We start from the raw sequence: 27,502 nt of genomic DNA, 5'->3' as shown, positions 1-27,502 counted from the left end.
TCAAAGATACTGCCTGTTTAGGAACGACAGAAAATACTATCTATCACCATCATAAAACCTCAGGATATCAGAAAGAGTAATTTTATGAATGACAGTGATGGGCGATTAATGAGGGAAATAAAGCTGAATTAAATATTAGATAGTTTATATATTTTGGTCAGGCTTGGGACACCCTTCCAAAGGTATTTTATTATACATCTATAGATTCTCCAAATTTTAAGGATGCTAATAATATGACTTATATTTTGATATCATACCAACTGCCTGAATTATATTGTTTTCTTTTTTTAGGTCAGAGCTTAAATTGCCAGTGTTTTCCCTCAAATTGTTGAGAATTTCATTAATTTCGGCGAGACAAACAATGTCGCATTTGTGACGCGCCATACTAACCAGGCGCGCGTCAGAAATTGAAGCAGATTCTCAATATTATATTAAACGTTAAAAGAATGGTATTTCCGTAAATAATGTAAATTATCTAATAATTTATAGTATCTTCCTCAATTCCCAAATTGATATTCCAATTAGTACTATCTTCATTTTCATTCCAATTATTTTTTCCAAGTTTGGCACTATCTTCTAGCATTCCATGGCTATCATTGAGAGAATTATTAGGTAATGCATACGGATTTGGATTCCCAGAATTGTTTTGAGTAGAATGCTCGCATGTAATGTTGTTAGATATCACTTTAGGTTTTTCAGCATCACTTGGTTTGGTATTTTCATCTTCTGGATTTTCTCCTTCAGAGCTATCGGATTCTTCTTCTAAACAGCTATACATATTGGTTTGTTGTAAGTTCTTATTCTGATTGGGTTTTGTTTCTATCGAGTGCTCAGTTGCATGCTGTATACTGTTATTTTGATCAATTTTTAACTCATCTCCTTCTTTTGAAAGTTCTGTTGAAGATTTCTCCATATTAGAATCAACTGTAGTTTTAATATTTTTGAATCTAGTATTGGCTGAGTCATTTTTATTTCTATTTTTCACTCCAATCTTTCCTCCATTTTTTCCTCCATTCTTCCATCCATTTTTTCCCCCATTCCTGCCTCCATTCTTTCCTCCATTCTTTCCTCCACAATTCATCCTCGTATTCTCGTTATTTTTATAGTCTTGAAGGATTTCTCCATTCTGATTTTTTTGACCTTCAATTTTAATATCAGTACTACTAGTATTAATTTCGTCCAATTTTTCATTTTCTATTTGAACTTTTGTATTTTTGTCATATTCTTGTTCATTGTTTTTACTTTCTACTATTGTACTGGTTTCAATTTTCTTAATATCAGCAGTAGAGTCTTTGTGTCTGTCCATATTAATAGTATTTTCTTTATCTTTTATAACTTTAACATTTGTTTTGGTTAGACTAGTACTTCTATTGATACTATCACTTTGAATAAAATCTTTTTTGGTTTTGCAAATATTTGTTATGTTGAGATCCCACTCTTGAGATGGCTTATCGCCCCAAATGGCTACTTCATTATCTTGTAAAGGGCTAATGTTAAATGCACCAAAAGGTTGTGTTAGGATTAAATTTTTACTTGAGTTTGATTCATGAATAATAGTTGGCAAACAATTATGTTCCTTAATATTTTGTTTTTCCAGTTTTGTTTCTATACCCTTTCTATTTTCATATTGTTTTTCAATATTATTGGTATTGTTGACACATGTAGCAGATTTTTCAATATTCGTCTTATTACTTGAAGCTGAATATGGATTTGTTTTTGGATTATGGTATTTTGGATTTGAATCTTCATTGCATATTTGAGCATCTTCAGTCCGATTATGATTATTATCACTATGTAAATTACCTATTGGTTTAGGAATATTTGTTATTGGATCTGGAATATTATTTATTTTTGAAATATCTGGCATTGAAACTAAATTATTACTCAAGTCTGGTATATTATCCATCAAAATTAATTTATAATTTGCTTTTGATATTTCATTTTCTTTAAAAAATTGATTTGTAAAAATTGCGTCTTTTTGAATTCCACAAGTTTCTTTAATATAGTTATCCACAAATTTATCATTTTTAATTGCATTTTCATTTATTCTTTTTTCAATTTCTTTTTCTGAATTAATAAACTTTTCATAATGTTGTAAATATTTTTCAGGTAAATTCCTATAAACTTTAACTAAAAGAGAATCATCTTTAATTAATGGAATTTGTTTTTCAAATTTCGATTCACGATTTTTTTTTAAATCTTCTCTTTTTAATCTTAATTTAATCAGTTCTTTTTCACAAAGTTTTTCATCATAGTTTATCAATATGTTCATTGAATCAGTTAAAAATTGTATAGAATTAGCTTTAATTTGTTTCGAATTTTCATACATTTCAATTGAAAAATCTTGGAAAATGGATCTAGCATCGATAATAATTGATTTTTGAAAGTCTTTTTTCAACTGAATTAAATTATTTTTAATATTTTGAACATTTTCTTCATAAAAAGTCTTTTCATCATTTAAAATTGAATTATTTCGAATTTGAGTATTTTTTTCTTTATTTTTAGAATTTTCAAAAGATTTCCCCTTGATAGTTTCTAATTTTTTATTTGCTTTAATTAATTGTTTTTTTTGGTTTAAAATTTCAAATTCTCTTTTATCAATGAAGTTTAATTGTAAATTAATTTTCTTCAAAATATCAGAAATATTTGATTCATAATTTAAATCATTTTCAAATAAAAGTTTTAAATCAAAAATTAATTTTTTACAATCATAATCATTAATAATAAAATTTTCATACCAATTTTTCAAATCATTAACTAATTTATTTCNNNAATTTTTTCCACCTCTTTTTTTTATTGATAAATTTACAATTTTTTTTCTAATTTGATGTAAATAAATTTTTTTATTTTTCAATTCAAAAAGTTTTGTAAATGAATAATTATTTTCATTTGAATCATTTAAATTAGAATATTCAAGATTAACGCAATCTTGATAAATTTTAGATTCCAATTTTTTATCATTCTCAATTTCTTTTTTTTCACTCATTTGAATTGAAGTTTTAGTTGGAGCATTTTCTAAATTTTTTTGAGACAGATATGGATAATTTGAGCATTCTTGAATATTATTATTAACCGTTAAAAAGGTATTTGTATCACTATCATACTGTAATTCTTTATCCTTTAGTTGTTGTTGCTGTTGTTGTTGCTGTTGTTGTTGCTGTTGCTGTTGCTGTTGCTGTTGCTGTTGCTGTTGCTGTTTCTGTTTCTGTTGCTGTTGCTGTTGATTCTTTCGTTGTTTGCTTTTAGAATCTATGAAATTTTTTTGTCTATAATTTTTCCAAGATAAATTTCTATGCACATCAACAGCTGTGTATAATTTATTTTCCTTCGACTGACTAGAATCTGTTCTAATTAAAGTATTTTCCTGAGTATTATCATATTTTGTATCATTGGAATAATATGAATTTGAAGAATGCATCACGGATCTCGAAGAATTCACATCCGTTTGTGAAGGAGTATATTTATTATTCCACCAATTCTTTAACTTTGCAGATAAATGATTTTCAAAATCATTTAAGTTATATTCTTTCAAATCTCTCCTACCGGATTTATTTTTAGTTCTTTTTTTAAATTTATTCTTATGATCGAAATTTGAATCAAATCCAGGTTTGAACGTATGAGGAATGTTTGGTGGTCTATCAACCAAATAAGGGTTAGGACTCGAGAAATCCATTACTATTTCTAAAATAGCGCTTATATATGTTTTGAAGTAGCTAAGTGTTTTTAAGTTTTACAAAATCGCTAAAATTTTATTAGTATAAGAATTTTTTTTGATTTTTTATTATATTTTAACGAACATTTTTATTTTATTTTATTTGTGGCATTAGTGATGAAATCTGGCATCTTGTATATGACACTATAGACAAATTCGGAATTTACTATAATAGGAATATTGTATCTAAAAAAATAAATATCCGCGGCTTATTCATCAACATTTTGATTTAAAATAAAAAGAAAATAAAGGAAAATTCACGTGGTAGTAAACAAGAAAAAATAGTCCCCACTTTTTTTTTCTTTTAGTACCGACACGAACAAGATTGCCTTTAGAAGAAGTAAAGAGAAAAAGAAAGGTGGAAATATCAGTCTACTTCCGATTAATGTATATAGTATTGCCGTAGCCCTCAATCGTCGTGATCTTGAAGGTAGTTCAATAAAGATGTATCATTTCATTAGAGACATAATATATATATATATATAAAAGTATATTGTTAGGAGAATAAGGGAATTGGGTAATGAGATTATCTAAGCATCGTAAGTGGAGGCAGAAACGTTACCACCATGACCAGTCCAGTTGATGTGAATGTTTTTACCTTCTGGTAAACTTTCAGAAGCAGCTTCTGGTAAGATTTTGAAAGTGTGAGCACCGAAGTAATCTCTTTGAGCTTGTAGTAAGTTAGCTGGTAATCTTTCAGATCTGTAACCATCGTAGAAAGCCAAAGCAGTAGAGAAAGCTGGGGTTGGGATACCGTAAGTAGCACCCAAAGCAACGGTTTTTCTCCAACCAGATTGTGCCTTAGTGACGGCATCACCGAAGAACTTGTTGAATAACAAGTTTTCTAATTCTGGGTTTTGTCTATAAGCCTTTGTGATTTCACCCAAGAAAACAGATCTAATAATACAACCACCTCTCCACATCAAAGCAATGGAGGGGTTGTTTAATTTCCAACCGTAGTTCTTACCGGCTTCTCTGATCAACATGAAACCTTGAGTATAAGAGATAATCTTGGAAGCATATAAAGCTTGTTCCAAATCGTCAATAAACTCTTGCTTGTTCTTAACAGCATCCTTTGGAACAGTTGGACCTGGTAAGACTTTAGAAGCTCTGGTTCTTTCGCTCTTCAAGGAAGATAGACATCTGGCAAAGACGGCTTCACCAATTAAAGTGACTGGCATACCTAAATCTAAAGCATTCATGGCAGTCCACTTACCAGTACCCTTTTGACCAGCAGAATCTAAAATCTTTTCAACCAATGGCTTACCATCGACATCATCAAATTTCAAAATATCTCTTGTAATTTCAATCAAGTACGAATCCAAGACACCCTTGTTCCAAGTAGCAAAGACATCAGCGATTTCCTTGTTAGTGAAGCCACCAACACGTTTCATAATATCATAAGCTTCACAAATCAATTGCATATCACCGTATTCAATACCATTGTGAACCATCTTGACAAAATGACCGGCACCGGCAGGTCCAACCCAGTCACAACATGGTTCACCATCGGCCTTAGCAGAGATACTCTGGAAAATATCCTTAATGTATGGCCAAGCTTCTTCGGCACCACCTGGCATCAAAGATGGACCGTTACGGGCACCTTCTTCACCACCAGAGACACCAGAACCGACAAATAAGATACCCTTTTCTTTCAAAGCTTCGTAACGTCTGTTGGAATCTGGGAAATGGGAGTTACCACCGTCGATGATGATATCCCCTTTTTCCAAAAATGGAACTAAGGAATCGATGGTAGTGTCGACGGCGCCACCGGCTTTAACCAATAACATAACTCTTCTTGGTCTCTTCAATTTGGAAACCAATTCTTGCAAAGAATGGGCACCGACAATGGATTTACCCTTGGCTTCGTTAGCTAAGAAAGCATCAACTTTAGAAGTAGTTCTGTTGTATGCACAGACAGTGAACCCGTGGTCAGCGGCGTTCAAGATTAAGTTTTGACCCATGACGGCCAAACCGATCAAACCGAAATCAGCAGACATATTATGTTAGATGTAGTAGAGGTGTAGTTAGTAATTGAATAGACGAGATTCAATGCTTGATGTCTTGTAATTTAATTAGAGAAACTGCAATATGAAAACCAAAACACACGCCTTATATATGACAACGTTGGGTGTCCTTTCATTTTCCACGGGCAAGAAAGCGGCCTTCAAAAAGTTTCACGCCGCCCGGTGTTATAAATAATAACAGCGTCGGAAATGGAAAAAATGTAAGAAAGTGGCGGAAACGATATGAAAAAATTAACGGGGTTACGGTGATACATCACGTGCATTTTTCAACAAATGAAATTATCGAACTATTAATATTATTATTAATAATATAAAACTTAAGTAATAATACTAGGTAAAGAATGTTGTAAGGAAAACAATCGAAAAAGGCAAAAATGAAAAAAGATAAAAAAAATAAATAAAAAAGAAAAAACAAGGGTAATAGCGTTGTGAGTGTCGGAATGAAAGAGTTCCAGTATGGTAGTAAGAAAGAATGAGAATTAATCTCGGAATTAAACAGTGTAGGCGGCAATACGCGGTAATATTGTATTCTCGTCCTTATTATGTATGTATGATTCGGTATTTATTAAAGTTATATAGAGTTGTGTTTATATTCCTAGTCCCTCGAAACTAGGGTCGTTACCCTGGTAGCCAAACATTTGGGCGATTTGGAAGATGTTTCTACGTACTGAGTTAATGACAACTCTAGCAAGTCCGACGGTTTTCCTCTTGAATCTAGTTTCATCCATAGTGTCTCTTGTTTCATCAGTCTTCTTATTATCAGCGGTTGTTGGTAGGAGATAATCACCTGCAGATAAAGATACAAATAATGCGAATGGTATAAACCAAACGCAAAGGCCGAAAAATGTGGCCACTTCAGTAAAGCTAGCACGTTTTCTTGGGATATAATTAGGGTCGTATCTGAATTGAGGAGGTATTTCAATGTTATTGAAATATTGGAACCAGAAATAATGGTTGATGATCACAGTGATACAACTGATGATGAAAGTAGGGCCTGTTAATGAGATGATGGGGAATGTCTTGAGATTTTGTAAATATATTATGTGAGATACAATAGCAAATAATGATAGTTTGATGGGGAATTGATCGAACACGACCAGCATAACAAGAAGAATAATAATCCCATAGATGGCTCTTGTAAGAATTCTTTTAGTGGGCTCTGAATGTTCTTCTACAATTTCACTGATATAATATAACCCAGAGGCAATTGAAAGTGTTAGAAATAAAAACCCAAATGCAGTACCAATGTAAGATACTAGTTCTAAAATCATTTTGAATCACGGTTATCCTTTTGATTTAAATTCAAAATAGATACAGCATCGCATACTTTATCCCTATTTTTTCAACAATTTTAGAATGTACTGTGATAATTTTTGGTAATAATAATTAATCTTAATCCATTATTCATTGGTGAAAAATTAAGAATGAAATCGAAAAATAAAAATTAAATCGCGTAAGCTATTCATGGCGCTACCATATTTGCCACTCACCGAAAAAACAAAAAATTAACAATGATTTCGCCCAGGATCGAACTGTGGACGTTCTGCGTGTTAAGCAGATGCCATAACCAACTAGACCACGAAACCAAACGACAACTACAGGATTCGAACCTGTGCGGGCAGAGCCCAAGAGATTTCTAATACCATTATTTTAACCACTCGGCCAAGTTGCCTCATATTTGTATGGTGTTTGTTGTAAACCAACTTAGGAGTACGATACACTTAAATAGTAATTACCAAAACTAAACTTAACAATCTTATTAACTTAACACCAGTTAATACTTCGAACTTACGAATATAATTGTTGTTCTTTTTAAACTAAATAACTATGTGAAAGAACTATAAATTTATGTCTTAAGTCTGGAAAAGCTGGCCTTTAAATACTTTTCAAAGGTCAACGCCAGCTTGTCCATTTTACTTTAATTGGACTGTTTATAAACTTACTTACAAGGGTAGGAGTGCCCAGTTTGAGTAATGCTGGCTAACCAGTAGCGATTATGCATCGAACCGATATTCACAGGTATGCAACTAGCAGTTGCTCAGTGTTATGTATAATTTCTAGTTAGCAACTTGTAGATGAGTATAAAGTCGATCTCGTCTACAACAGAATATTCAGAACTTACAGAGCTTCTGATTGAGAAGAAAGAAAAAAGTTTTAAGTTTCTTATTAAAAGCTTTTCCTATTAATAGACGATCCAAGTACTTAAAAATAATATAATTAATCTTGTTATTTTGCTTAAGAGACAGTTCTATCAAAGATTTTACTGGAATTGAAGAGAGGCTGACATTATTTAATAATGTATTTTGATGTAATTTTGGATTACTTCAAAACATCGTTATTTAGTAATGTCTGGCTCTCTCGAATTCCAACAAATGCTGCTTTTCTGGTATGTTTTTTGTTTTCTATAAGCAAATTTATAAGTATTGTTGACATAGAACCAAGAATTAACTTCTTGGATCCAACGTCACTAACCCAATTACAAAACACAAGCACCTATACCCACTGATTGAGCCTTATCGATCTCAGATATCGCTACTATAAACCATAAGCAATACCAAACATATCAACACATGTAATTAAAGCCACATATGAGATAAATTAATGAGTCATCAATGCCAATCTAAGGACATTACACTCCTAATTAATACAAAAACTGATAAGTAATTGACCAATTGCTAATAGCCAATTACAACTATCAAAGTACCTACACATGAAAAATAAAACATATATAAAGAGACAAGATTTCTTTGTTTCATCCTGAACTTCTCCTAGATTTCTTTTATATAAAAAGAAAAAGAAACCACCAAGCAAAGAAGCAAAGATCTTCTCTCTACACTCTATACTATCTATTCTGTTTATATTTCTAACATCCTCATCTCTATTTTGCTTGCGTCACTTTAACTTCATTTTATGTTTAATATTGACAATTCTGGCATACTCCCTGATTGCTGTTACTATTGCTCAATATCTTTCAATTAACACAACATCTTTCTTTGTTAGCAAAAATAAGTCAACAGTATACCTCCGATTTATTACATTTCTTGAAAGTAATCCCAGTTCTTACTTCTTCTACATGATATACTGTGTAAGAATATCCAGAACAGTTCATAATGATTACTTGAATTGTTTATGAAAAAAAATGTAGGAAATGTGAAAACTATTCTTTTAAAAAACCTTTCGTTTATAACTGTAAGTTTTCTTTTTGTTCTTGGTCTGTTTTTCAAACCAAATATAATATCATGCATGTCATGATTCCGAGCCTGCTAACTGGTATAATATAGATCATGTAACTAAACAAGATTCTACTGTTACTAAATCTATACAGTATTATAAACAAATATTTTTGTCATCAACTACACTTTTATTCTTGTTCTTCTCAATTTATTGTAATCATAAAACCCCTGAAGAATCAAAGAAGCAATCCATTAATAGTTCACAACACAATCCCATTGTAGTAAAACTTACTTCCTACAAAATCATACTTAAGACTCAATATCACAAATTTTCTTTAGATATTCGGCCACAAAATATACTCATTATCAATAAATAATGGATGTATTTTGCTTTATCCAAAACTGATTGCTCAGTTCTGAAATTATAAAAGGTTCTATTTTGTCTGGGTGATATAATAATGCCATTCAGATCATTCATTACCCTCCAACTAGGGTGATGTTATCTTTCATAAGTATCTAACCCCAAACTTTTTTTTTATAGTCAGATTTTTTAATATCACCTTATAGTTAGGTCACGGTTATTTATTTATTGTTATATCCTTTATGTTTTATAAATTTATTAGGAGAAGTTTCACCATGATAAAATATAATTATACAACAATAATAACCTTAGGTTATTTTTAATATTATAAGAATAAAAAGATCTCAATTTCTCAAGATATATTTAGCTATGTTAAAAATTAGACGCGTCTAAATTTTTTAATTAATCAAAATATATTCTTATGTTATCGTTATTATCAAAATAAATTGTCATGAAAGACAAAAGAACTACCAGATCTAGATTTCGCAATAAAATTAAAAAAAATTTGATAGACTTTCAGATAGTTCTGTATTTTGTTAAGCAAATATTGTTTGGTGCTAGGAACTATATAATTAGTGCCACTTTTCGATCTAATGCTAACTGAGTATTGTTAGCAATATAAATTTCACTAAAATAACAAATATTATGGTAACGAACACGTTGAGAATAATACCTATGTGATTAGTAATACTTTAAAAAAAATTGTTTAATCTGAATAAAAAAACTGTAATAACAAGTAATCAAACTTCATTGTATTACGATTTTATATCAGGAAAAAAAATTATTAATGACATAATATAATATTATATTCAGGCCAGCTAGATCTAGATGGAAACAAGTGCTTTTGGCGGACCAGGCAAAGTTTGCTGATTTTACCAGCAATTCAAGCAAATCAGTTATGCAGCTTCATTATCTTAATTCTTTTTTCCTAGAAAAATCTTGAGGTATATTACTCGAGTATAGTAGTCAAAAAATCGACATGAATCAAAGTCGTTTAAAATCTATATAGATTCGTTAATTAACGTTAAACTAAAAATAAACTAAATAAAATCATTAAAATAAGAATTTATTGGTTAACTTAGATTTGGTTACCGTGGTGGAACTTGGCACCGGCGTAGACAGCCTTGGAACCTAATTCTTCTTCAATTCTTAAGATTTGGTTCAATTTAGCTAATCTTTCAGATCTGGCTGGAGCACCAGTCTTGATTTGACCAGTTCTCAAACCAACAACTAAATCAGCAATGAAGACATCTTCAGTTTCACCAGATCTGTGGGAAACCATGACACCCCAGTCGGCCTTGAAGGAATCTTGAGCAGCCTTGATGGATTCGGATAAAGTACCGATTTGGTTGACCTTCAATAATAAAGCATCAGCGGATTTCTTTTCAATAGCAGTAGCAATTCTGGCTGGGTTGGTGACAGTTAAATCATCAGCAACAATTTGGATACCAGCGGTCTTGTAGAAGTGAGTCCAAGCTTCCCAGTCATCTTCAGCAAATGGATCTTCAATGGAGATAATTGGGTACTTCTTCATCAAGGAGTGGTATAAGTCAGCTAATTGCTTACCAGATAACCATTTAGATTTGTCGGAGTTTGGATTTTTGAAGTCTAAATCGTACATACCGTCCTTGAAGAATTCAGAGGAGGCACAATCTAAACCGATTTGGATCTTACCTTCGTGACCAGCGGCCTTGATAGCATCAACAATTAAGTCCAAAGCTTCTTCTGGGGTTTGAATGTTTGGAGCAACACCACCTTCGTCACCGACGTTACCGGCGGATGGACCGTATCTCTTCTTGGTCAAAGATTTCAAGTGGTGGTAAGTTTCAGAACCGATTCTCAAAGCTTCAGAGAAAGATTTAGCACCAGTTGGAGCAATCATGAATTCTTGTAAAGCTAAAGCACCACCAGCGTGGGAACCACCGTTCAAGACGTTTAAGAATGGAACTGGTAAAACGAATGGAGAAGTCTTAGCACCAGATAATTCAGCTAAGTGAACGTATAATGGAACGTTCTTTTCAGCAGCAGCAGCTCTGGCAGCAGCCATGGAGACACCTAAGATGGCGTTGGCACCTAACTTAGATTTGTTTGGAGTACCATCCAACTTCAACATGAAGTCATCGATAGCTTGTTGATCTTTAACATCAACGTTAGCCTTGATCAAAGCTGGAGCAATGACGTCGTTAACGTTGGCAACAGCCTTCAAGACACCCTTACCCATCCATTGGGATTTGTCTTCATCTCTCATTTCCAAAGCTTCGTGGACACCAGTGGAAGCACCAGATGGAACAATGGATCTGAACATACCAGCAGAGGTGGTTAATTCAACTTCGACAGTTGGGTTACCTCTGGAATCATAGACGGATCTAGCGTGAATTTTAGTGATAGCCATTTTGGATGATTAGTTGTTAATAGAATTGATTCTATGGACTTTTTAGTGTAAGACAAAGAAAAGATAATTGTCAGAGGAAAAGGATTTTACATTTTAAAAATTATATTATTGTTTCTTTATATATGAAATATGAAACTAAAATTTCTCGTTGGATTGAATCAAACACGCACAATGGGATTTCCAAATTGATGAATCAAAATAAAGAATAGTGAATTGCAAAACTACATTCAAAGTGGTTACCTGGTAGATTCATAAGTTAATCCTTCATGGATAACATAGGTTGTTGGTAATATTACTATATTCAACCATGCGTACCCTGTACATTTTCCAATTTTTCCTTTTTCCTTATCTTCCTAGTTGCATGATACCAATCGTAAGGTGCAATGAGCAGGAAGTACCACAAGGCGTAAATAATAAATAATTACATGTATTCAATTATTCCAACTCCTATGGGCAATTGCATGCGAGACGAGTAGGAGGTGTACAGGAGGATGACAACGTTAATGATGATGGTGGAACTGTAAGCCTCGGTAGTCTACTACTCCAACATCTAGAAAAGAACAAATAGTACCACAATACTACCGAGCAGCATTCGACGCCAGATCTAGAAAAGGATAGAAGGTCGTAGAATAGAACACAACGTGCATAATTGATTTTGAGGGAAAAGGATGAAAGGTCTTCTCTAGCTGTCAACAGCAACAAAGACAGGTAAGCATTACACCATGTCACAAGATCCTTCCGGTCTAATTATTACTGCCGTTTAGCATCCATTCCAATCGTTTGTTGAGACCGTAGGGTATCTTTAGCAGCTTAATTGATAATTTCTCACAACTACCTAAAGAAAGACTCGAGTTTCAAAGGTCTGGAAGTATGTTATCGTAGTTTTAAAATTGCCTAATTAACTTAGGTCCCAAAGAGTGGTAAAAATGCGTACATCTCACGCTATTCATGTGAAAGATGGCAAGGAAATTAAAGAATTTCCCAATTAACTAGTCCTCGAGAAATATGAACTCTCGCATATTCGCTCGTTGTGAGACCTAGATCTGTGAAAAGTTGAATGGGAATTCAAACTTTATTCTCTTGAAGGTAGGTAGCTTCCACTATTTCCTTTTTAAGCATCACAAGACGTAGCATCCTGTTTTTCTGTTTTGGGTTTTAAAAATCTCAGGAATATTTCACTCTATCTCGATTCTATGATGGTGTACTGATGTGTGAATACCCTGAATGTCTCTTCCGAGAGAAAAAAAAAATTAGGCTGTAAAATAGAGTTGTGTTTAACAGACTAGGCTCGAGAATTCCTTGGAAGTATAATTAAAAGGTTAGTGTGGTAGCGCCGTTTATTCGTAGGAGCCTGCCAATGAGTAAAGGATCAAGTCCGATTAAAACATTTTAATAGGTGAAGTCATCACTATTTTTGCCAGTCCATTGTTGGGGGAATCGACTGTACGATTTTAGACTTTCGAAGAAGATAATTATTATAGGTGGTTGACGAATAATTAATTAAATTGGAGACTTAAAAAATGGTGGAATATTCAATATTAAATAATACATTACGTAGTGAAGGGAAGCTTTATCGTAATACTTTACGATAGCAAGTCAATTAGCGTAGATAATGGGCTTATCTGTTCCACTTTACCCTTATCTTTATAATAATTGATGCCTTGTATGAATGAATTTTTTTCCGATTTAAATGCTTCTTCAGTCTTTAGGATATAGCCCAGTAAATTGTCGTATACTGTTTGCATATTATCGGGATTGAAATGAATATGATCCAATTCAGGGTCATTAGGTTCTAATCGATTTACATACGATTTGTTTCTTTCAAATAACTCCTCGTCTAATTGACATAAATTTCTTCGAATGCCTCTGATAAATCTGCAATATCTGTAGAACAGATCGAGAAGATTTAAAAGATTGTTTGAGAGATTTAAGAAGATACAATTTGACGTAATGTTTGTCAATATTTCTTGTAGCTTATTAGTTATTTCATTCACACTAATCGTTCGATCTGTGTTATTAGCCGATTCTTGAATGGCTTCTAAACTGAAAAAATTGTCTAATTCATTATTAATCAGTTTATGGTTCAAATAGTAAGATATATTTTCTAAAAATTTCATCATCTTATTATGATTGATTTGGGTTCTTGTAATTATGTTTTTCTTAACCAATAAATGGAATTTTTGGAATCTCCAAATTGGATTCGTATTCATATCGTGCCATGCATCATTCATTAATATGTTATAATAATTAATTAGATACATATATCTGGATATAATTTGGATTTGAATAATGCATGATCTTGAGATTAAAATGTTCAATGGGTACGGTATGAACATCTCAAATTTCAAATGATGAATATTTAATACATGTATAGGAGCTATTTGATTAGTAGTAGAAGCATTTGTTCCATTAGATGCTTTATGAATTTCATCAGGAATTAATTGACTGGTAGATTGATTGGTATTATTGTTACTATCTAGGTCTTCCATAGGAAATGATTTCTCAAAATCATAATCAATATATGATGGTATCACCTGGCTAATATGAGTATCATCTAGTTTCACAGCAAGTAATGACAAGATAATATCTTTGCTATATCTTTCTGAAAGTAATAGTGTGCCTTTTTGATTATTGAAATTAGTAATTAGATCAGGAGGAATCATGTTTTCTTGATAATCAACACTTAATTCCCTTATATTATTCTTTAAAAACTTAAAGACATTATTGCTATTCGTATAACCAACAAAATGTGTAAAAATATTTCTAAGAACATTAAATGAATTATAATCTTTTACAAACATGTTAAAGAATAATTGATTTGCTCTCAAATAGCATTTATCAACAAATTCATCTAATACTTTAGAATCAACATCCATTATTTCCACAAAATTATTAAACTTGTTAAATGATAAATTCAAATATTCAAGCTCATTATTATTATCAATATTCATTGGTAATTCATTAGTTTCATAGCAAATCTTGATGACATTAAGCATCTTACCAGTCATAAATATTTTGGATAATAAATCATTATTATTGTTATTATTGTTGCCAGAATTATTAATCCCATTTAGTAATGATGTATGATTAACTCTATCATTAGTCTTTCTGTTATTAATGGAGCTCTCATTAGTTACGAATTTATCTAATAAACCATCAATTCTAATAGAATATTGAGTATCCCAAATATTATCTACTAGTATTGTACCATTATATAATAGTTCTCTTGCATCTTTATTTTCATTAATAATGAAAAATTCATTAAATGGATCATTAATTTCACCGTTGATTAACCAGTCATATAAATTCTTAACATAATCTACAGAAATTTCATTCAATACATTCTTCATAAAATCCATAACGACTTTATCTCCCAAATTGGCTGTATATATTCTTTGAATAATTTTTAATATAACCCCACCTTTCGGTAAGTTATTTATATTAGGATTGATATAAATAAACCCATTATCATTGTTTAAAATATTTGAATTTTTTCTAATATTTTCTTCAAATTCTTTCAAAGTTAAACGTCTCTTTGTTGGGTTATTTCCAAAAATATCATTAGAATCACGAATATTATTATTTTTCATTCTATTACTAATCTCAGTTTCAATTTGTTCACATATTACATACAAGCATTCCATATGTCTAATATAATTCCCGTTTTTAATCAATTGATACATGTATGTTATTGAAAAATTTTTTTTCTCCTTAAATTCATATTCCAAATCATTTACAATGAAACTCAAATACGTATTATTTAAATAATCTCTAATATATTGTCCAAATTTATTGATCACTGAACCGAATTTTTGATCAGACCATATTATCATTTTATTTTTTAAGCAGATATAATATTTTGCTAGAACAGACATCTTTATGTAGAAATCTTTTAATGACTTATCCACATTTTTAGCTATTTCAAATTGGGGGAATGAACTAGAATCACTGGTAGGGCTATAAGAACTTGTAAAACGAATATAATTACCATCTAATCCAATTAAAATATTCAATAAATCTTTCACAATTAAAGCTTCTTGTATTCTAGTTGTGGTAGCATCAGTAGCGTCTGGCAATGGATGTGGTTTTACTTTCAACGTCTTGGCCGCAAAGGGCTCATAATTAACTGTTCTACTTAATAGATGTTTCACAATCGAGGTATCATTAATAAGATAAGCTCTATCTACTACATTAGTTCTAATTTCCATTTTATGCTTTATTCTAATGCACTTGTATCCAGTAATTAAAATATTTTGATTTTAAATACTAGCGTTGAACCCTAAATATCCCTTTTTAGAGGAATTCTATGTAAATCTTAAATCTTAAATCTTTTCGTGATGATCTGAATCGTTTTACTCATTGTTTATTATTTGCCGAATTTGTTTTTGTTTACAGAAATTAAAAAGAAAAATAAAAAAATAAAATGAAATGTTCACGTGTATTAGACTTAGAACTTGGCATACAAAGTGATTTTTCGATATAACAAATTACTAAATGAAGGAGAGTATTTTATAATGTAAAAAACTAAAGAACTTAGCTAAAATACATTAGGTACTGAAGAATGGAATAATCTTTGAGAACTTTATTATCGTCTCATCTATATAATCATTAGCAGAACCTGGCTTGTTTTCGTGACCAATTTGTATACATGACACTGTGTAGAAACTAGAAACATGTGAGTAATCTAAAAGATAATAAAGAGTGGTCGTACTTTCAGCTCCAGTAATTATCCTGATAAAGGTTATGGTATTACTTTAGAAAGCCTTTTGAATTCAAATTTAAAATGTTAGGTGTTTAACTTCTTAAAGCATATTATATATATTTAAGCTGACAAAATTTTTGGCAAAGATATTAGTATTGAAAAGAGTCTATTCAGGGATTAGTTAATGAACTTGTTGATCAAATTTTCCACACACATTAAGTAAAAAAAAAGAAATTATACCTCACAAGGCTTTTAAACTTACTGCGTCATACATTTATCAATCAAAATTCATAAGACTGTAATATTTATTTCTAAAATTGAAATTCTATAGCTCAGTTAAGTTTAACCAACCACCAAATTTTTCTTCAGCTAATATAACTAATTTGTTCCTTTCCACCCCGGACTTTGTTCACATTGGAGGAGCATATGAACCCAAAAGCATTCCAAACGTTAATGGAGATATTTTTGATAAGGTCAGTCACTCGACTTTAAAAATATACAAAAAATCATGATGTCATGAACAAAGTGTGTTTATATCGTATCTCTGGAAAATCTGAATTTGATCAATGGACCAAATTATTTCGCCAATTCCCAAAACACCAGGGATTAGGACATATAATCATTACCCCTGAGACTCACACTATTCAGGTTTCCAACGAGGAGAAAGACTATGTTCTTAGAAAATTTAACATATATGTACCTGCAAAGGCGTATCCTACATGGTTCCAAAACGAACTTAACAAGGGTTTTATGTCGTTGTACGATATAGTAGAGTGTACCTTATCCAAGGATATTCGTACAGACCATGAAATCTATGAAGAGTTTCTAGACTCTTTATATAACATCTCGTTTGACACAAAAATGGACGCTACTATCTTCAGGTCCACTACATTAGGTGCAAGCAATAAGGCCAAGGAATTAGACATTGCTATTAACGATGACTGGATTGCTCGAAGAATTTTGAAATCTTCAAAAGGTCAATATGCCAGCATAAATTCTGAAAATCTTGAAAGTTGCTGGTTTATCAGTGCAAGCACCATTCAACGTAGATCATGCTGAAACAATAATAGTAACCATGAATACAGGTGTTGCAACGTACGAAATTGTTACTAACAAAGAAATCTCAAGTGATGAGTTGAAGTTGCGTGTCTTGATACCACCTTCCATTCTAAATGCGGAAATTTTCGATGATAATGATCTCTCTGAATATTTAAAGTCAATTTCCAATTCCTTAATGGTCAGAGTTACTGATTGCTATGCCGCTGAGTTAATGTCAATATTCACTAAGGTCTTGAATAATATAGACCAAGTTCGTCGTTTCAGACATAAACATAGTAAAATATCCCAAATTGTTTTAAGTTTCAAAGTATAATTTGAAACGTTACGTTAATGAATGGAAAACCTTATCGTTTACAAAGAAAGAAAAAGCGGGTGTGGTCTCTGATATCCTGATCCACGAATTAATAGTAGCTGCAGGAGCAAAACATAAGTCGATCTCCAAGCAGTCATAAAGTCATTTGGATCGTGCTATAGAAGCGTACGAAAAAGAAAACCACGCTTGTCAAGACATAGTGAATGGGTTCGCTATCGAATTAGGTCCCTTAATGCAATTATCAGCATTGTATTGTTTGTACAAGGATCAGTCATTCAAAATTAAAAATCGTAGTAGAAAAATATGTCGCGAAAGTAACGGCAACCCAGCTGAAGAAAAGTTTGAGGTCTGGGCTGCAGAGTGGTGGGAAACTTGTAAATCGGATGAGTATCCAAAATACCTTGAACAAATTAAAGATAATGAAAGTATCAAGGCTTTTGTAGATACAGTGTAGGGACCTGGTAGTATTCCTAATCTAAAAGTCACAAATTATAGAGACGCTGTAGTTCGCTATGGTTATTTTTTTCTCATGTTTCTTTATTAAATAAAATATATAAAAATAAATATAAGAAATACAAACTTATAGACAAATTTATGCAGAATATTTATACGTTTCAATTTTGAACAAGAAGAGCCAATTTATGGTGCATCATGATAAGTATAATTGTCCTCCTCTAGAAAAATAGGGTATATTAAACTACAAAAGTATATAAGAATGAGTTCTATTTGTATTCCGAGAAATGCAGGTTGTATAAAAATATCACCTAGTACGTAATATTTTACGCTCGACAGATTTTATTAGTATTATTATTTGTACATTATACTCTTCTTTTATTCCTAAACCAGTAATTATTACTTATTTACGCATAAAGACCTGTTATATTTAGTAACATTCATTTTCAACAAAATTCTGGAATTTTTTTGTCACATATAGATAAAGTATTATGCATATCATAATTCTATTAACAAAAATAGATTTGATTATAGTAACCCATTGTTCAAGATTTATACGTTTGATTTTTTTGATAAGTTTACGTTATTATTCTTTTTGAATTATTTACCAAAATTTCACACTAATAAAATTTACTTTTTAAGAAGAAAATATAAAAAGTATATAAAAAAAAAATTAAAATAATGAACTCTTCAAACTCCTCAAATCTCTACAATATATGTATATGAAAACTCAATTTCTGAAGAGTTCTGATGAGTATTATACTAACTCTCTTATAGTTGAAGCACGTGATACATCACTTCGGACGAAAATATCATGGTGGCAAAATAGAGATCCCTTATTAGAATAGGCATAGTTAATAAATTTTAAGCATCGAAACCTTGAAAAAGAATAATATATATATATATATTTTTTAAAAAACAGCTTTAGGAATCCAATTATAGAAGGTTAAATAGTCCTTTTGGTAAACCTCAATATTATACAAATATTAGTAGTTGATAATGTTTTTAACAAGAAGTGAATATGACCGTGGTGTCAGTACTTTTTCTCCAGAAGGTAGATTATTCCAAGTCGAATATTCTCTAGAAGCCATTAAACTAGGTTCTACAGCCATTGGTATCTCTACCAGTGAAGGTGTTGTGCTTGGTGTTGAAAAGAGAGCTACTTCTCGTCTTTTAGAATCTGATTCAATCGAAAAAATAGTTGAAATTGAAAAACATATTGGTTGTGCCATGAGTGGGTTAACTGCTGATGCTCGTTCCATGATTGAACATGCAAGAACATCTGCTGTTACCCATAATTTATACTACGATGAAGACATTAGTGTAGAATCATTGACTCAATCTGTTTGTGATTTAGCATTAAGATTTGGTGAAGGTGCATCCGGTGAAGAAAGATTGATGTCCAGACCTTTTGGTGTCGCTTTGTTGATTGCTGGCTATGATAAAGATGACGGCTATCAATTATTCCATGCTGAACCTTCAGGAACTTTCTACAGATACAACGCAAAGGCTATTGGGTCAGGTTCCGAAGGTGCCCAATCAGAATTACAAAATGAATGGCATTCTTCTTTGACTCTAAAAGAAGCAGAATTATTAGTATTAAAGATTTTAAAGCAAGTTATGGAAGAAAAATTAAATGAAAACAATGTCCAATTAAGTTGTGTAACAAAGGAAGAAGGCTTTAAGATATATTCAGATGAGAAATTGTCAGAAATTATCAAAGAATTAAAAGAACAAGAAGCTGAAGAAAATCCAGAAGAACAAGAACAAGACGTCGAAATGTCTTAAACAAATTAAAATTTATAATTGTATTCAATTATTCCCATTCTCATTTATTCATCAATACAAAAGAAAATCAAATTTCTTTTTAAATAATGCAATTTCTCGTCATGATTATTAGCTTCTAATAAAGAAAATACAAAAAAAAAGAATTCATGAAGTTTTTTTCGCAATAATAATAAAACTTTTGATGTTTTCACCCAATAAACGTATCGTGATTGTTATTACATTTATATACACATAATACTACTACTAATACTACTACTATCTATCGGTATATGCAAATAATATACTTATAAATGTACATTTATATTTGTCCATCTATATCTATATAAATTATAGTCACTCATCATTTAATAATTATGCATACTTCATCTAAGGAATATATTTAAAGTCTCGTCAATCAATCAACCAGATGAGAATATTCAGGAATTTCCTTAACTTTGCTGATAAAAAATTTCTCTAACCTATTTGCATATTTGAAATATGAAGTATTTTCACCATTATACATCCTACAATTATTAAAAACTAATTTGGCGTCATAAATAAAATCCTCCATTTTTTCATAACGATTATTCTCTAATTTAATCTCCATAGTGCTTAGATCCATTGGCTCTTTAATAACCTCATAATAATCTGGGACTTCTTCTTTATTGACTGGTTGTAAGAATGGCCAAGCAGAAGCATGATTTTGAATTTCTGTTAGAATATTTTGAATTGCAGCATAATGTGGACCTCTTTTAGGCTGTTGAGCAAGCTTATCCATTTCAGGGGTCCACCCTGCTTCTTTTAATCCAGGAATATCCATTGGATCCATTGGATTTATATTATTTAAATCTTTGAATTGTTCTAAACCTTTTCTAACTAAGTGAGATTTAGATTTTGTCATGATAACTCTCATTAATGCAGCTTCTTGCAATAGTAAAATCTTACCTGCATCAAGATATCGTATACGAGGTAACATTGAACATTGCATTAAGGTACCACCTTCATAATCTTTAATATACCCCATCCAAATTTTCTTATCTAGCGTTATGTCCTTTGTAAATCCCTGTTTTTTAAAATAACCAATGGCATAATTATCAGCGTAAGTCAAAAAATATTTAATCTTTGTTGTACCTCGTACATAATCTTTCAAATGATTCATTAAGTGAGCACCATAACCGCGAACTTGTTCTGTTGAACTAATGGCACAAAACACAATTTCTGCAAATTCTCGATCTTCAAAAGGTCTATAAGTAATTCCACCAACTACAGTCAGTGGCTTACGTATAATTGTCATAGAAACATGACTTCTATCATAAACCAATCTTGCAATGTATTCTTTTGGCATTTTAGGTAATTGTTTTTGAAATATATTTTTCAAACCAGTTAAAACCATCATATTTTCCCTTGTATTATCATTATTAACAACACGGAATTCAATTTTCCCTTGTTTTTCCTCTATGACACTCGATCTTTCTTTAAATTTATAATCAACACCATCAAAATTAAATTTAATGATACCCTTGTCTTGATCTGCAATTTCATCTTGAATACCAATAGGCTTGTTATCCTCAAGGTCGTTATCTTTCTCATCATTAGCTTTCACGCTAACATCTTTGTTTTGGTCTTCACTTATCACAGAATGATTACCAGCATCTTGCTGGTTCTTTACATTATCCAGCGTATTATCTTTAATATGATCACCTTCTTGATTTTCTTGATTGCTATCATTCTCTTGTAACAGGTTTTCTTGATGTTCTTTATGCATCTCTTCACTATTTGTAGCTATTTCATTGCCAGAGTTTATATTGATATTCTCATCCTGAAGTAATTTAGGTTTCTTGATATTTACTTTATCTTCAAAAATTTCATGTCCATCTCTTTTCGATTCACTTTTTTCTACCATGATCGACAATAAATATTTTACAGATTCTCAATTGTTACACTATATGCACATGAATATAATTGGTTGTTTAAGGAAATGTTAAATGAATAATTGAAATAAGAAGAATGTTTATTGCTTTAATTGCTTTCTGTTTACATATCGAGTCATCGTGGCAATCAAGTTTTACAATTGTCTTCAATTTTCGAATTAACTATCGCGTTCTGCTAAACTTACCGAATAAACGCCAAAAATCAAATTCTTAATGATAGAAATATATAATGCATTCTAATAAATACTATTACTTTATTACACGGTTGCCTCAATATTTGACAGGCACACAACTAGGTTTTATAAAAAGTAATATACCATTTGAATTACTTTTTATATTAACCCTTCTTGCAACATTTATTAGTTACCACTAATCGGAAATAAATATGAATAAGAAATAATCAAAATATCTTTTAGCTTCTGGTCTGCTTATATAAAAAATATAAATTAACAACTAGGTTAAATTATTAGCTTAAATAATTTTGAAGAAAAATAATTTTTACGTAACTCAGCATGCTTTGCTAGTTGTAATATAAAAGCCAGATACTTGAAAGTAGAATTATATCAGGAAGAACTTCTTGCTTTATTATTGTATATTGGAATTACGCCACACTTATAATACAAAAGTTTAAATTGATATTAAGGAATGTTATGCTCTGTATTTAATTAATCGATATATAATTAATTAATGGAAATAATATACAAATGCTACTAAAATTTTATAATGTCATCTAATTAAGTTTCCATTTCAACATCTGGCCCATCTTCTAATGTCATATCATCTAGTTCATCTAATAATTCATCAATATTAATTTCTGGAGCGTCTGCATCTTGTTCATCTTGTTCGTTTTGTGCAGTTTCTGTACCTTGGTTAGCGGCCGGCTTATTGCTCTTATATAGATTAATACTTTGTCTTAATTCAGCATCTTCTTCCAATTCTTGCAAGAATAACTCATAATCTCTTTCAGCACGTTCCATATCTTGCTTTTGAACTCTTGAACTATAATCTTGAGAAGCTTCAATTTCCTTATGTTCCTTAGCCATTCTCTTCAACTTCCAGTTTCTATTCTTTCTAGTCTTTCTTTGGTATAACTTCTTAACTAATACAACATCTGGAACGTAATCATACTTTAAATTATCAAATAATTCAGAATTGTAATTAGAATTTGCGATGAAATAACCCATGACAGTATCACCGGCATGAATGATACCACCAAGATGTGTTCTAATGTAATAAACTTGATCATTAACACCTAAATCGCACGATCTAGCAACTGTTACATCAGCTAAGACATTCCTACCTTTAACAGCACCAGTAGGTTCAACATCTAACACAATAAATTCTATTAATTGGGAAACATCGGCCAAAGATTGAAATGGAGATCTCCAATAAACCGCAGCAGATAAATCACCAGTTTGCAAAGTGTTTGGATCTAAGAATTGTATAGTATTAGAAACCTTAGAACAGATAACAAATTGTGAAATATTACCCAGAGATTTAGCTAACTTTTTCGGTAGAACAACTAAATCATCTTTACAGATTGGAGCGATTTCAATCGAATATGAGAACTTATATGTAGAAGAACCTGTGTGAACATCTTGAGATATTAATTCCTCAGATTTTTTGGCTTTAATTGGTACAACAGAATTCAAAAAATCTACCATCTTAACTGCATGATTCTTTTGCGCATAGAAAAAATCTAAACCGTCTTTAGTTTCCGTAATAGAAATAGTATCAACGTGAGCATTATGCTTTAAAATCAGTTGTTCTAAATATAAGAAGGTTCTCTTATGGTGAACTTTTTGTCTAATTTGAACAGTAGCTCTCCATGTATTTGTAGTGTATGATCTAGCACAGTCCGCACATTGCATAGCAACCACAACATATTCCACTTCAAAAGTTTGTTGGATAATAGTGTTAGCCATAGCTTCACCCTGAACAGTTAATTTAACTCTAATACGTCTTGAATGAGGTTCGGTCCAAATAAAAGAAGCATCTACTAACCTAACTTTATTCAAACCCTTCAAACGACGTAAACATAAGGCTAGCAATTCTCTTGATTCTAATTCAGCCCTAATCCATTGTCCTGGTGGTTGTAAAAATCTCTCACAGTTTCTACAGAATGATACATTAGCTTCTCTTGGAATACCTTCAGTAATATCAACTGTCATTTTAATACAGTCATAACACATTACCAAACCAGCAGACCCATCTATTGGGGTACCACAGTTACAACATAAAACAGTTGCAACTGGATGAGCATGTTGTTGTTGTAGTTGGTTTTGATCCATGGGAGTATAATTATTATTCATTATTCGAGGTTATCTTAAGTAAATATAAGGAGTGATTTGCTTTGTACAATAGTTTTTGAGGAGTATTATTTCTCAATAACAGATGATACAACTCTATGGTATAGCAAATTATAGAAATTAACCCTAGTTATTTATATATTGTAAGCTACCAGAATATAAATTTCAAATCTCACAACAAAATAAAATAATTTTAGAACTGCTGACTAAAGGATAGTAATACCGTTGAAAGCTCATCACTTATTTTTTTTTTTTTTTTTTCAGAAGCGATGAGCTCAGAAAATTTTTCAAAAAAAGGTCATGTGACTATATACCAAAAACAGTATTTGAATTTACCCTTAAAATCTGATTATAATAAATGCAATCGAAGACAAGTTTGTTTGCTATATTTGAAGTTCAGTTTTAACTCTTCAATTAATAACATTTGGTATTTTCAAGTGAGAAAACAATAAAGTCCAAAATAGAGAGAATATTATTTTTCATGCTTTATTTGTCAATTACAAAAATTAATACAAGAATGCTAAACACCACGAAGGCAAAAGTCTATATATCTATAATTTTGAGTCCTTACTAATACATTGTTTCATTTTAATTTTAAGAATGTCAATGTTTTCTTCATTTAAGGCACTGATTGGCAAACACTCCCATCCATTTTCTTTGCAGAAATTATTAATAGGAACAAATTTTTCGGTTGGATCTAATTTTGAGATTGTTAAGTCAGCTTTGTTGCAAACAACCAAAATATTTTTTGACTTAATCTTTTCAGCACCTCCAAGCTCCTCCATAAGAATTTTTAAATCATTCAACGGGTCTTTACTATCTAATCCAACAACAAATACCCATCCTTTAGAACGCTCGATATGACGGATGAATTCCAAGCCCATACCTTTATTATCTGATGCACCTTCAATTATCCCTGGAATATCAGCAACTGTAAAGCTGGGCTCACCAATAGCAGTAGAAATTGTTCCGATTGTTGGGACCAACGTAGTAAATTTCCAATGACCAATTCTTGGTTTTGCATTAGAAATTTTATTTAAGATAGTTGATTTACCTGCATTTGGGAAACCGATAAGACCAATATCTGCCAAAGATTTTAATTCCAGTAAAAACGAACTCTCTAATTCTTGTCTTCCGATCAAAGCGAACTTTGGATTTCTAATCATATCTGTTAAAAAATGCATATTCCCTAAACCCCCCTTTCCTCCCTTTAGTAAACAGATTGGCTCCTCTGTTGGAACACTAAGATCTAAACCCAACCAAGGAAATCTATCATTTGCCAATTCCTCATCAAATAACATAGCGTCATATAATTTTACTTTTTTATTTAATTTTTGAAACCATTCTTTACCCAAATGATATTCTTTATCGCTCTCTTTAAAAATCCAGCCATCACCTGGTTCTTTATTATCTCTAAACAATTGAATACTTGATGGGATTTCACCATCATCTCTATCAATTTCTGAAGTGCATTCTAGACTAACTTTTTTTTCATGTAATATTGATTGTATGGAAGTACTGTCATTACTCTTTTTTATCAAGTCACGAACTTGCTTTGGATCGACACACCAACGTACGATTGTACCAGTGGGTACCGTTATCATAATGTCTTTCCCCCTTTGGCCATCTAGTTGTTTACTAGTACCATTACTACCCGACCCCGCAAAATATGTTGTCTTTATATTCGATAACGAATTGATGCCAGTAGCAGCACGGATATAGACACTTCCACCATCACCGCCATCACCACCATCCGGTGGACCAATAGCTCTACCTGCATCTCTAAAGAATGAGACAGCACCATCTCCACCTTTTCCACTTTTACATCGAATAATTTTCAAATCTACAAAATTTCCTTGTTCTGACGAATGATGGGTTGAAGAATTTGGTGATTGTAGATACCTCATTGAAGTGAAGTTTTCTATAGGCGATTTAACAGTTATATAATCCTTTGCTTCATCAATTGGTTGGATTTCATAAGGCACATTTATTAAGGATTTAGAACTTCTAAACTGATTTAATCTTGAATGACCATTATTATCTCTTCTTTTATATTTAGCCAATTGTGTTAGATGATTTAACCACTGTTCATTTTCTGAGACTGTTGGAGCATTGGTTGGTATTTTTACCGAGTAAGATCTCTTTAGTAGTAGTAGTCTAAAGTTCATATCTGAGATTAAGTATTATCCTACTTCCCTTCTATTTTATTTTCGAATATCACCACCCTTTAAAATTCCATATAAAATTGTAAAGCTATTTTTTATAAAAAAAGTAAAAAACACTAACCGTAATAATAACTCGGAGTTAGATTGGCGTACCATAAATAGGCTACTTCTTTATATAAATCAATTCATTAAAAAAACTTATAAAGAGAACCAACTAGAATAATAGTCATTAATTATTATTTATTTAATCATTCTTTTTTTGTACACTAAACAACAGTTATATCGATTGCTTTAGTCTTTTCAAAAGCGATGGTATTTACAAACCAATAAACGTCTTTACCAATGTCATTAACCATGACAGTTGGCAATTTCTCGTTCTTAATATCGAAGATTTCATGCAATATCTCTTGTTTGGAGGCACCTTCACCAACAAAAGCGATTGAATTTGCACTTTTAATAACTGGAAGAGTTATTGTGATTCTATCGCTTGGTGGCTTTGGAGAATCATGGCAATACATGACATGTCTCTTTCTTTCTTCGACCAAATATCTATGTTCAGGGTTTGGGAATAAAGAACAGGTATGACCATCTGGTCCAAATCCTAATAGCAACAAATGGAAAGGAAACTTGGGTAATAATGATTCATAATCTTCTGCAACCTTTTCATTTCCTGCAGCACCGTTCCCCACAAGAGACTCATTAAGAGCATAAACTGTTGGACCTTCATTCAATTCATCATTATTATGAGATAATGGGTCTAAAATAGCCTTCTTGAAGGCACCATAATTGCTATCTGGACTATCAAATGGAACAATTCTTTCATCAACGAAATAAATTCTCCATTGAGGCCATTTGACCTTTGCCGCGATAGTTTTATTATCAATTAAACACTTTTTCAATACATTAATTAAAGAACCTCCACTGATAGCAATGTAGAAATGATCTTGCTTAGATAATAAGGCTTCATTTTGACGCTTAATTATGAATTCACCTAATTCGTTGGCCAAATCTGTGCCGGAATCTCTTTTGCAGACGCTAACCATGTTGTACCTACAATGATATCTGGGAAACAATAGAAGGATATTAAATTCCTATTGAATTACCATTGGTAAATTTAATCAATTTCTGTAAATTATCC

General features: G+C 31.5%; 11 protein-coding genes and 2 non-coding genes across 13 annotated transcripts; 2 read left to right on the top strand and 11 right to left on the bottom strand.

Moving 5' to 3' along the window:
• Positions 1 to 475: 475 nt before the first annotated feature.
• SSP1 (Ssp1p) lies at positions 476 to 3,673 on the bottom strand (the record flags this gene model as incomplete). The annotated part of the gene is made up of 1 exon (XM_004179932.1): positions 476 to 3,673. One exon carries the CDS (start codon positions 3,671 to 3,673, stop codon positions 476 to 478), a length of 3,198 nt encoding a protein of 1,065 aa, XP_004179980.1.
• Positions 3,674 to 4,242: 569 nt separating this feature from the next.
• On the bottom strand, positions 4,243 to 5,712 carry GND2 (phosphogluconate dehydrogenase (decarboxylating) GND2; the record flags this gene model as incomplete). The annotated part of the gene is made up of 1 exon (XM_004179931.1): positions 4,243 to 5,712. The coding sequence occupies one exon, from the start codon at positions 5,710 to 5,712 to the stop codon at positions 4,243 to 4,245; it is 1,470 nt and encodes a 489-aa protein (XP_004179979.1).
• Positions 5,713 to 6,326: 614 nt separating this feature from the next.
• Positions 6,327 to 7,010, bottom strand: SVP26 (Svp26p; the record flags this gene model as incomplete). The annotated part of the gene is made up of 1 exon (XM_004179930.1): positions 6,327 to 7,010. The coding sequence occupies one exon, from the start codon at positions 7,008 to 7,010 to the stop codon at positions 6,327 to 6,329; it is 684 nt and encodes a 227-aa protein (XP_004179978.1).
• A 241-nt stretch (positions 7,011 to 7,251) lies between these two features.
• On the bottom strand, positions 7,252 to 7,325 carry TBLA0Ctrna10V. The gene has a single exon. It is a non-coding gene; the product is annotated as a tRNA-Val (tRNA).
• Positions 7,326 to 7,328: 3 nt separating this feature from the next.
• On the bottom strand, positions 7,329 to 7,411 carry TBLA0Ctrna16S. The gene has a single exon. It is a non-coding gene; the product is annotated as a tRNA-Ser (tRNA).
• Positions 7,412 to 10,351: 2,940 nt separating this feature from the next.
• ENO1 (phosphopyruvate hydratase ENO1) lies at positions 10,352 to 11,665 on the bottom strand (the record flags this gene model as incomplete). Its single annotated transcript, XM_004179929.1, has 1 exon — positions 10,352 to 11,665. One exon carries the CDS (start codon positions 11,663 to 11,665, stop codon positions 10,352 to 10,354), a length of 1,314 nt encoding a protein of 437 aa, XP_004179977.1.
• Positions 11,666 to 13,248: 1,583 nt separating this feature from the next.
• On the bottom strand, positions 13,249 to 15,873 carry SPC97 (gamma-tubulin-complex subunit SPC97; the record flags this gene model as incomplete). The annotated part of the gene is made up of 1 exon (XM_004179928.1): positions 13,249 to 15,873. The coding sequence occupies one exon, from the start codon at positions 15,871 to 15,873 to the stop codon at positions 13,249 to 13,251; it is 2,625 nt and encodes an 874-aa protein (XP_004179976.1).
• A 1,010-nt stretch (positions 15,874 to 16,883) lies between these two features.
• On the top strand, positions 16,884 to 17,426 carry TBLA0C06630 (uncharacterized protein; the record flags this gene model as incomplete). The annotated part of the gene is made up of 1 exon (XM_004179927.1): positions 16,884 to 17,426. The coding sequence occupies one exon, from the start codon at positions 16,884 to 16,886 to the stop codon at positions 17,424 to 17,426; it is 543 nt and encodes a 180-aa protein (XP_004179975.1).
• A 1,765-nt stretch (positions 17,427 to 19,191) lies between these two features.
• On the top strand, positions 19,192 to 19,980 carry PUP2 (proteasome core particle subunit alpha 5; the record flags this gene model as incomplete). The annotated part of the gene is made up of 1 exon (XM_004179926.1): positions 19,192 to 19,980. The coding sequence occupies one exon, from the start codon at positions 19,192 to 19,194 to the stop codon at positions 19,978 to 19,980; it is 789 nt and encodes a 262-aa protein (XP_004179974.1).
• A 394-nt stretch (positions 19,981 to 20,374) lies between these two features.
• Positions 20,375 to 21,862, bottom strand: GCN5 (histone acetyltransferase GCN5; the record flags this gene model as incomplete). Its single annotated transcript, XM_004179925.1, has 1 exon — positions 20,375 to 21,862. The coding sequence occupies one exon, from the start codon at positions 21,860 to 21,862 to the stop codon at positions 20,375 to 20,377; it is 1,488 nt and encodes a 495-aa protein (XP_004179973.1).
• Positions 21,863 to 22,624: 762 nt separating this feature from the next.
• On the bottom strand, positions 22,625 to 24,202 carry NMD3 (ribosome-binding protein NMD3; the record flags this gene model as incomplete). Its single annotated transcript, XM_004179924.1, has 1 exon — positions 22,625 to 24,202. The coding sequence occupies one exon, from the start codon at positions 24,200 to 24,202 to the stop codon at positions 22,625 to 22,627; it is 1,578 nt and encodes a 525-aa protein (XP_004179972.1).
• A 548-nt stretch (positions 24,203 to 24,750) lies between these two features.
• Positions 24,751 to 26,367, bottom strand: MTG2 (putative GTPase MTG2; the record flags this gene model as incomplete). Its single annotated transcript, XM_004179923.1, has 1 exon — positions 24,751 to 26,367. One exon carries the CDS (start codon positions 26,365 to 26,367, stop codon positions 24,751 to 24,753), a length of 1,617 nt encoding a protein of 538 aa, XP_004179971.1.
• Positions 26,368 to 26,630: 263 nt separating this feature from the next.
• TBLA0C06580 (6-phosphogluconolactonase) lies at positions 26,631 to 27,407 on the bottom strand (the record flags this gene model as incomplete). The annotated part of the gene is made up of 1 exon (XM_004179922.1): positions 26,631 to 27,407. One exon carries the CDS (start codon positions 27,405 to 27,407, stop codon positions 26,631 to 26,633), a length of 777 nt encoding a protein of 258 aa, XP_004179970.1.
• Between the last annotated feature and the right edge of the window lie 95 nt (positions 27,408 to 27,502).

This window comes from Henningerozyma blattae, chromosome 3, assembly GCF_000315915.1.
Source record: "Henningerozyma blattae CBS 6284 chromosome 3, complete genome".
Lineage (NCBI taxonomy): Eukaryota > Fungi > Ascomycota > Saccharomycetes > Saccharomycetales > Saccharomycetaceae > Henningerozyma > Henningerozyma blattae.
Note: the sequence above shows the minus strand (reverse complement) of the source record. Positions and strands in the feature narration are given on the sequence as shown.